Source organism: Lycium barbarum, chromosome 8 (genome assembly GCF_019175385.1).
Source record: "Lycium barbarum isolate Lr01 chromosome 8, ASM1917538v2, whole genome shotgun sequence".
Taxonomy (NCBI): domain Eukaryota; kingdom Viridiplantae; phylum Streptophyta; class Magnoliopsida; order Solanales; family Solanaceae; genus Lycium; species Lycium barbarum.
Window position 1 is genome coordinate 125,515,415 of NC_083344.1, and position 9,695 is coordinate 125,525,109.

General features: G+C 36.6%; 1 protein-coding gene across 3 annotated transcripts; it reads right to left on the reverse strand.

The window, feature by feature from the left end:
* Positions 1 to 397: 397 nt before the first annotated feature.
* LOC132607177 (cell division protein FtsZ homolog 2-2, chloroplastic-like) lies at positions 398 to 9,174 on the reverse strand. Of its 3 annotated transcripts, none has more exons than XM_060321027.1 (10): positions 8,968 to 9,174; positions 8,645 to 8,680; positions 7,372 to 8,079; positions 6,847 to 7,146; positions 6,106 to 6,196; positions 2,832 to 2,956; positions 2,151 to 2,243; positions 1,316 to 1,381; positions 1,066 to 1,197; positions 398 to 960 (listed from the first exon to the last, which is right to left on the reverse strand). In XM_060321027.1, the coding sequence occupies exons 3-9, from the start codon at positions 7,987 to 7,989 to the stop codon at positions 1,066 to 1,068; spliced, it is 1,425 nt and encodes a 474-aa protein (XP_060177010.1). In that variant the 5' UTR covers positions 7,990 to 8,079; positions 8,645 to 8,680; positions 8,968 to 9,174; the 3' UTR covers positions 398 to 960. The 3 variants fall into 3 exon arrangements, with proteins under 3 accessions (XP_060177010.1, XP_060177011.1, XP_060177009.1); XM_060321028.1 differs by having other exon boundaries at positions 8,588 to 8,680; XM_060321026.1 differs by lacking the exon at positions 8,645 to 8,680 and having other exon boundaries at positions 8,968 to 9,173.
* Between the last annotated feature and the right edge of the window lie 521 nt (positions 9,175 to 9,695).

Below are 9,695 nucleotides of genomic sequence, written 5' to 3' on the forward strand. Positions count from 1 at the left end.
AACCCAAGACTTTCTTATAACTTATAAGCGTTCTATAGTAATTTCTCGTGGACATCTTGACTTGAGTTTAACTTTTATGAAATTATTGTCAAATGGATTATGAACTGCATTAAATCAACCTCTTGTTCAATTGTTATAAATTAATGACAAGCCAACTGAACCATTTGCTGCTAAAAGAGGACTATTGAGTATATGACGATTCGATATGATTTATTGTTAATCCAAAAACCAGCTAAGTTGAATATAGCGTAAAGTCATACCGATGTCATGACTTGCATGCCGCAGTTGTCGCCGTTACTTTACCATCTCTGCCACTCAAGGATATTTTAGTTCGAAATTTTTTCATTAAACTTAAAAAGGTTGTTTTGGCACAAATGTCTAAACTGGGGACAATATGTAAATAGAAGCGCAAAAGCATCCCTTTTGTGCAAAAATCATCCTTTAATATCTTGCACTAGAAACAGCATTCCTTGTACAACTCATCTCTTCACAAATATATTGGTTTCTATATCTCAACTTTGTAGTTCTCCCTAACAGTGGATAATCATCTTTTAACTAAAACAGAAAATGGCTTAAATCAGGGACTCCGTTTGGGTTGACATGAAGAAAACAGTCCTCCAACCCCAGACCAAATATAGTATATTTCCACATACCATAAGTGGCAAAAATAGAGATAGGACGCATTCCACATACCCTATGGATGAATAACTGATCCTAAAACACGCGTGCACACATACACACACATCAAATATGTTAAACAGTATACTCATGTATGACAAGGTTATCGACTGATCGTGCTCCATATCTTGCTGTAAAAAGCTCCAGCTTATACCAATGACTGCCAAAGAAGTGATATATACGGGCATGACTAGTGAAAAACTGAACAAGTATTAATGTATTAAAAATGGGTATCGGATAACACGTTCCCTGAGACCGTCACTATTTGAAGCATACCCGATCCTGTACATAGAAGACATTATCACATTAAGAAATAGACAGGAAACAAAGATACAATTATATAAAGGGTGAAAGACTTATATATATACAAGAAAAGCAAGGACTGACTTAAGCTCTAGGATAGCGAGAGCCCCCTTTCCTCCGAAGGAACTCAGGGATCTCTACTGAACCACCTTCCACGAAGGATGAAGGTCGTCGGTTAATTCCAAGGTTGGCATCTCCTTGTGCTAGTTGGTTTCCCTGTAACACCATTGAACAAATTATACAAGATGTCCGCCTATACACAGGGTCGGCGTGAGTAGGATACATATATGACGGGTGCAGGCATATGCAAAGAGAACGTGGAAGAGAGGAATACCTGGAGGGGCCTTCCATCACTTTCTTCTTGCCGCTTAAAACCGGTGGCAATTAGGGTTATACTGACCTGCATCATGAGAATAACGACGTGAGTGAACATAATCCAAGATGAGTATTGGTCAAGGGTTCCGGGAAAGAGAGGAGTAATGAGAATTGAGAACTGACAAGTGACAAAATCCTCATGAATGCTGTAAAATTACTACAACCTATTTGTGTTTGCCATAAAACTAACATAGACAAGCATTTGGTGTGGAAAAATAAAAGCAATGTCACAACTGATGCATCTATTCATTGGAGCACTAATTATGCCTCATCAAGAACAAGGCAATTTTATTTATGTTCTCCATTTTTAACAAATTGATTTTAGCAATAAGAAAGAAAGCCTTCCCTATACTTGGTCAATATTTGACTTCTGACCTGATAAGCTGTTTCTTGGAAGTACTAACTTTGCATGAGAAATTCTTTCAAGTTGTTCTACTGTCTGACCAATTGCTTTTCTTAACTTCCTTTTCTTGTCACTTGAAATTTTAAGTAGTATGCCTTCTCATAATTCCAAAGAATAATCTCAAAAGTAAATTCAGAATTAGATTTGCTATGCAAGAGAATTCGACTGCTAATGCTTTCTCTTAGTAAGGGAAATCAACCGTCCCTATCACTCACAGTAAAGTTTTTATGGTCGGAGCCTACTTTTATGCTGTTTCAAGTATTAGAAACTTCTGAGAGTCAAAACCAGGTCCATTGTAATTTTTAAACATATAGATCTTTGCTAGTTATTTCAGCATAGCATCATCTTAACAAAAGCAATATTATCCTTGTGACAGGATATATTAATGTACCTGTCCACTTAATGATGGGTCTACCACAGCTCCAAAAATGAGGTTGGCACTTGGATCGACAAGGTCATATATAACCTCTGCTGCAGCATTTACCTAGAGAAGTGCCACAGGAACATGCAAGCGTAAGAGAAGACGTCAAAAATTGGATAAGTCATGAATTAACATCATCCCCAATGTGTCTACGAACATAAAATATTGTGATGCATCCAATTAAAGCCTAATTCCAATACACACATAGCTTCCTGTGAATTGTGAATAATGGTACATCTGAAGTAGCAATGCTTTGATTCCATAATTGGATGACTCATCTGACCATCACTATGTATAACATGAAAGGGATGCAATGATGAATTGTGACTATATGAAATTTCGATTCAAAAGCAGTCATCACAGCTGAAGAGGGGTAGCAAATAAGGCAGACAGGTAGACCAGAAGCATAGGCCATCTGATTTTCTAGAGAAACAGCACTCATGCATCATTATTGTCTTTGTTCTTTTCCACTTCTAGAAAATAATCACTCCGGGAAATTAATGAAACGGACTCATATAACTAATTATACACAATATGTTCAACATAGAGAATTTTCTTTATTAACGCCAGTAAAAACTTGCTAGTGAACAAAGTATTGTCTGCCTTATGTGAATAAGTTTTAGGGGTTGGCTGGGGGAGCTGGGCGGGTACCTCAAATAATGTTAAATCGCTACCACCAGTTATATTCCACACAATTCCAGTAGCTCTCTCTATGCCGATGTCCAGCAAAGGAGATTGAACGGCATTCAAAGCAGCATCTCTGGCTCTGGTCTTCCCTGCAATATCAACCCAATAATATCACATCTACTGTACACATTCTCAATACAAGTAATTTCTCTGGCAACAGGCCAACTACTTGAGACGTAAGAAAGACCGTACGTGGCCATATATATATCTGGTATACTGATCTGCATATTGTTCTGTGTAACCTGCTAGAACTCATAAGCTTAGCTGCTTTTTAATTTGATACATAATGCTTTTGGATCTTGGCCAAAACAAGGACGGAACATACAGAAAAATACGCACTTTCAAAAAGAAGTAAAGGCTAGAAACCAACTCCAGCAGAGATCAAGCTTACAATCATTTCTGTCTGCAAACTAGGTTCATATAAGACCCATATGAGTCAAGGAAGCCAAATATTTAATAATAGGGAAAACTATCACAGGATGGTCATAAGGGCAAGTAGTCAACCACTCTTCTCCTAATTATGTCTCCTACTACCGTCATTTTATGCCCGTGATATTATCCACCTCTTTCACCACTTATATTGAAGACTCTCAAACTAGTATTGCAATGTAACCGTAGCCGCTCAGCGAAGGTTCTTTCAGATGGTTTCTCTGCAATCTACTTCTGTCGGGAACTTCCTTTTTTCTTTTGATAACTCACTTCTATAGGAAAAATTAGGATACAATGCAGTGGTGCCGAACACAACTTCTAGAAAATGTAGTAGAAAACAAAACAAACAAAAAATAGGAATGAGAGATTTGCTAGAAGAAATTTATGTCAATTGAATAAACCTTCGCAACTCGGCTTTCTCCTTGTATTAAATATTTTAAAAGACCAAAATATAAAACCAGTAAAGGTTTGGGTCTTTCTATAGTAAATAGATGGATAACTTGCTGTTACATTCAGATACTAGCTGGCAGTCACAAACATCTGTCTGCTATCCCATATGAAATTTATCTTCTGAGTGCGAGATTCAGAGATGATCTAGTTAGAGAATCCTTAATTTGTTTTAAAAAACAAATTATCTATCATAGGAATGAAATGAAAGTAAATAGAGCAGAATGGATGTACACTATTCATTCATATAGCTGACCCAACTAGTTTGGGCCTTTGGGGTTGAGGCATAGTTGATTGATATCACATTATATCTTAGGCAGAATACAGCTCAAATTGGATCCTGAAACATCTTCAGAAATTGAACCTGAGCTCGTCTATTATTTTCCTTAATTTGGTAAACAGAGGTTATCTATAATCAACTTGGCAATGCAATTTGTTATAGCCTAAAAATACATCAATGGTTGCACTGTCAAACAAGAAGAAATGCATTGCTGAAAAGACTGTCTTGACAGCTTCCTTCTTTAATATATTTCATCGATATATCTCAGTCATCCATAACATTGTAAAATTAATATAAACACGTCAATGTACATTGTGGCGTGACAGGATGTGAGTTATGGGACTGCATGTAAGTTTACGTTAGGTTATATGCATTTAAGATCTGTGGAAAAGATACTACTCCATTTATCTTCACAAAAGATTGACTAGGAAAATATTGTAGTCCAGTGTTTGTCATTGCAGCTGGCAAAGACATTGTTGAAATTGGAAGGGGAAGATAAAAGAAATAATTAGATCAACAGAATACTTTCATTTCATATTTCCAACACTGCAGCCGTCTAGGTCGTCAAGTATGCCATTTTTCTTTAACATTACTTCTGATTATATGTTTCGTCATCGGCTAAAGCGATTCAGGGAATTTAATAGCTCGCTAACATCTCAGGAAACTTTTTTTTTTGATAAAGAAGATCTCAGGAAACTTAACTCAAGGAACTGTAAGAAAATATTAGGATAAAAGTAAGCAAAACATGTGATTCGGTGGTCCACAATTGGGATTGCTATTCATTTAGGGAGGCTCCACTAGTCCAAATATTGAAAGGAAATAAGGAGAGTGGATATGCATATATTAAAGGGAAGGAATGAATGAGAGCACAAGTGATCTTATGATAATGTTCTTATCGAGCAACAGGCAAGCATAAGCTTAGGTTAGGTTTGTACCGAAAATACCATTTTTTTTTAATCTTGGTTAAAATGATGCTATCACGGAACTCTGAGATGGGTGATTAGATTTAGAACAACTACAACACAACGACTTTTGTTTGTTTAATCTCTTTTGACTTTAGCAACATTTGGGACTTAAACTTCAGAAGGAATTTGCAAGATTGGGAGTTGGGTGAGCTCACTAATTTTTACAGTCTGCTAGAAGGTTGCTCAGTAAACCCTCACATCCCAGACAGTCTCAACTGGAATGGTTCAAGCAAAGGATCCTACACAGTCAAGGAAGGCTACAGCAGACTTAACATGACAAATGCTTTAACTGACCATTGGCCTTGGAAACTGGTCTGGAAGACTAATCTCCCTCCAAAAGTCAAATGTTTCATTTGGACAGCTCTTCTAAATGGTACTCTCACTCAAGACAATCTCAAGAAGAAGGGTATTGAGATAGCTAGTTGATGCTTCATGTGCCACCTTACAGATGAGACAGTGAATCACTTGTTCTTACATTGCCCTGTGGCAACAAACATTTGATCCATGTATTGTGCAGTTTTTGGTATCAGCTGGTCAACACCACTCACCCTAAAAGAAGCAGTTGCTAGTTGGAGTCTATGGAAAGTGGATAGATCCATCGAGAAAATCTGGCAAATGGTACCAGCCTGTATATTTTGGTGTATTTGGATGGAAAGAAACAGCAGGTGTCATGAAGGGATTTCAACTCCTAACTGCTCCCTGAGATCTAAAAGCTTACTGTATCTTTTTAGCTGGAGCAATCTTTCCCCTGTAAATGATGCAATTTCCCTTTTAGATTTCATTAGTTCCCTCTCAATGGCTTAACAGCCTTGATTTTTGCTATAGGTTTTAACTCCCAGATCTTACTTTTTTTTTTCTTTTTTTTTTTTTGTGTGTTCTGAAGTTATCACCTACTTTTTTCTCTGTAACTTTCTTGCATCTACTTGATGATTTTCAATACAACCACTTACTTCATCAAAAAAAAAAATAATGATATCAGCGGTATAGGTTCCATATGTGTCTCATAAGGCCATATCATCACATTCGTAGTCACCTTACATCTACGTAAAACTATGAATTAAACAGTAACCAACAAAGTGATGGCCCGACAACTAATAAAATAGCTTCCTGGACTTACCTGTAGCAGTTCCTATTCCCATCAACGAGGAACCAGCATTTGCCATAATAGCACGCACATCAGCAAAATCCACATTTACCAGTCCAGGAATCTGAATTCATGTAGATATACCGTGAATAAATAATACAGACTAACATATTCACCCACTTAACAAGAGCACTGGTTTAAAAGTGGATTCAGTCCATCCATAAGGAAAGAATAGATTCCTCTCACACTTACAAAGCGCGTATCTCAAATTGGATGTATATGTCAATCTTTAAAGCTATATTTCACAGCAATAAGCACTACAGTCTTCTCAACTACTTGACGTCACCAAATTAAAAAACAAATTAAGATGCACTCCACTGGTAACAGACATGGATTGTTAGGATATAACAGAATAAACGACCACCGACTCTAGGTGAAATGGCAACGATTGCTAGCGTAGAATTGAATAAATGTTGATAGTGCAAGCATAAAATTGAGTGAATGATGACCTCCCCTAGTTGAAAATGTTCAATTGCACAAACATGAAGATTAGAGAGAAGTTAAGCGTGAATTCCCCATGTAACCACAACAAGAAACCTCCTCCACCCCACCCCCACCCCCCCACCCCAAAAAAAAAAAGATATTGGACTGTAGTTAAGGACCAGTTACTAGATGTAAAGTATGACTGAGAAAAGCCACTTAACTTCAAGTTCTTGGCAAACAATGCAGAAGGCAGAATGGAAACAAAAGAGCAGGGGAACGCAGCATTCATACCGTAATTATATCAGAAATACCACGAACCCCTTGCCGAAGAATATCATCAGCCAGGTTAAAAGCTTCAGTTACTGGGGTTGATAAGGAAACAGCAGTCAGTAACTTGTCATTAGGAATGACGATTAGTGTATCAACATTTTCTCTCAAAGCTGCAATTCCTTCTTGGGCTTGAACTGCTCTTCTTCGTCCCTCAAAAGAAAAGGGAGTTGTGACAATACCAACAGTTAAGATACCCATTGACTTGGCAATTCCTGCAATAATAGGAGCCCCACCAGTCCCTGTTCCTCCACCCATTCCAGCCTGCACATAACATTTTCGAGCACATACAGAGGAGGATAATTAAATTAAGTAACGCCTTCAGCAAGACCAAAATGTAAAGTAAATTTAATTCTGAATACAGCGATATGCAGATCTTCCGAATTTAACTTTTGCAAAGCTTCTGGATAATATACATTGTGATCGATAACATCAATACATTGTATTTAAAGTAACAATACGATACAATACAATAGAAGCAGAACTTACAGTCACAAAAACCATGTCTGCACCGCGAACTGCATCTTCAATAGCCTCCTTGCTTTCTTTGGCGGCGTTCATCCCTATATCTGGATTACCACCTGCACCTAGTCCTCTCGTGAGCTCTTGCCCTATTGGCAATCGATTCTCAGGAAACACAGGTGACATCCTAATTGCCTGTATATCGGTATTCACAATCCAAAACTCCACACCATTCATAGCGCTCTCAATCATACGATTAACTGCATTTGATCCACCGCCTCCAACACCAACCACCTTAATTTTAGCCTCATTGAAATTCTTCAAGCTTGATTTGTCCATTAAGCTCTCAGTAACACTTCCACTGGAGCTTTCTTGTCTAGGGGTAGTGAAAGTATTGTTTCCTTCACCTTGAAGCATTGAAATTAATGAGTCTTTACTTTGGTAATTATTGAACCTATGTGAATTAGCTGCTGAACACTTGAACTGTGGATAACTTGAAATAATACCCTTTTGGTTAGCACCCAAAAATCCACATTTGTCATCTTGCATTTTCATAGGGCAAATTCTTCTTCCAAGAACAGTTAATACCCCATTACGCAACCGATTATCGAGAGGCATAAAGACAGCTGATGTACAACTAGCCATACCCAAAAAGTTCCAAGAATCAAAAATCAACTTAACTTGATAATTCCCCAAAAATATGACAACCCAAAGTCCAAAATTTTCTTTCCACACCTGCCAATTGAAAAAACAAGAGAACAAAAAACGGATATATAATCAGGGAAACTTGTGAAAGGGTTCCAATATCCATAAAAAGAAAAAACAAATGACAAACACATTAAAAAGGGCAGCAAGAGGATAAAATAAACCAGAAAGGCAACAGAGAAAGCTGAAAACTGCATACATTACTAGCATTTTTTCTGAAACAAAGCAAACATTTCTAGATAGAACTGAAAACCTTCAAATTGTAGCAAGATTCTAAAAACAATGGTATAAATATGACAACCCCAAAGTCCAAATTTTTCTTTAAGCACCTGCCAAATTGAAAATAACAAGAAACATATATAATTAGGGGAAACTTGTGAAAGGGGTCCAATAATTCCCAAAAAAAAAAAAACCCTCACATTAAAATGGCAGCAAAAGGATAACATAAACCAGAAAGGCAAGAAAGAGAGCTGAAAACTGCATACAACTAGCATTTTTTCCTGAAACAAAGGAAACATTTCTAGATAGAACTTAAAACCTTAAAATTGCAGAAATTGTAGCAAGATTCTAAAAACAATGGTATAAATATGACAACCTCAAAGTCCAATTTTTTCTTTAAGCACCTGCCAAACTGAAAAAAAAAACAAGAAAACAAGAAACAGATATAATCAGGGGAAACTTGTGAAAGGGCTCCAAATATCCATAAAAAGAACAAAACCCAAAGTGACAAACACATAACATAAACAAGAAAGGCAACAGAGAAAGCTGAAAACTGCATACATTACTAGCACTTTTACTGAAACAAAGCAAACATTTCTAGATAGAGTTGAAAACCTTCAAATTGCAAAGAGAATTAGCAAGATTCTAAAACAATGGCAAAGCTATTAACTTTAGGAAGAAAGAGAAAGAAAATGGTACCTAGTAGAGTTGTAAGATTCTTGGAAACAAATACAGAAATATAAGCAGCATTTACAGTGAGAGGGTTGAAATTTTTAGTAGGCTAAAGCTAGAGTGTTGCAAAACAAATGAAGGGATTTTTGGGTATTTGTTACTATTGTAGTGCTGCCAGATTTTGGCAAGTTCTGTTTCTTTTTTGTTAGTTTTTGGTGCCATTTTTTGAGGGAGTGTTGAACCCCATTTCCCAATTTGATAAACCGAAAAGGGCCAAAATTATCCCGAACTTTAAAAAATAATTTATTTGTATTTTTCGTTATACTTTAAGTCAATTATATCTTTATCGTTATATAATGGGGTCAATTATATCCTTATGTCTAACAGCTGTCACGTGGCATAATCCCAGCCCTTCAAAATTATTTTACCCTCAAATAATTTTTTACCCACTAAAATAACTCAACCCGACCCGAATTATTATTTTTTTCAGCAAAACTAATACGGATAATTTTTCCAGCAAAAAAAAATCCGTATTAGTTTGGCTGGAAAAAAAAATCGGGTCGGGTTGGTTATTTTAGTGGGTAAAAAATTATTTGAGTGTAAAATAATTTTGAAGAGTTGGGATGATGTCATGTGGCAACCATTAGACATAAAGGTATAATTGACCCATAGTATAACAGTAAGGGTATAATTGGCCCTAAAGTATAACGAAGGATATGAATGAACTATTTCTCAAAATTTAGGGGTAATTTTGG

Excerpts from the sequence above, each read along its gene's own strand:
- LOC132607177 (XM_060321027.1), bottom strand. The coding sequence starts at position 7,989 with ATGGCTAGTTGTACATCAGCTGTCTTTATGCCTCTCGATAATCGGTTG. Across the intron at positions 6,197-6,846 it reads GTATTTCTGATATAATTACG|ATTCCTGGACTGGTAAATGT; the intron begins GTATGAATGCTG and ends ACATGAATTCAG. Across the intron at positions 2,244-2,831 it reads GCGATTTAACATTATTTGAG|GTAAATGCTGCAGCAGAGGT; the intron begins GTACCCGCCCAG and ends GCACTTCTCTAG.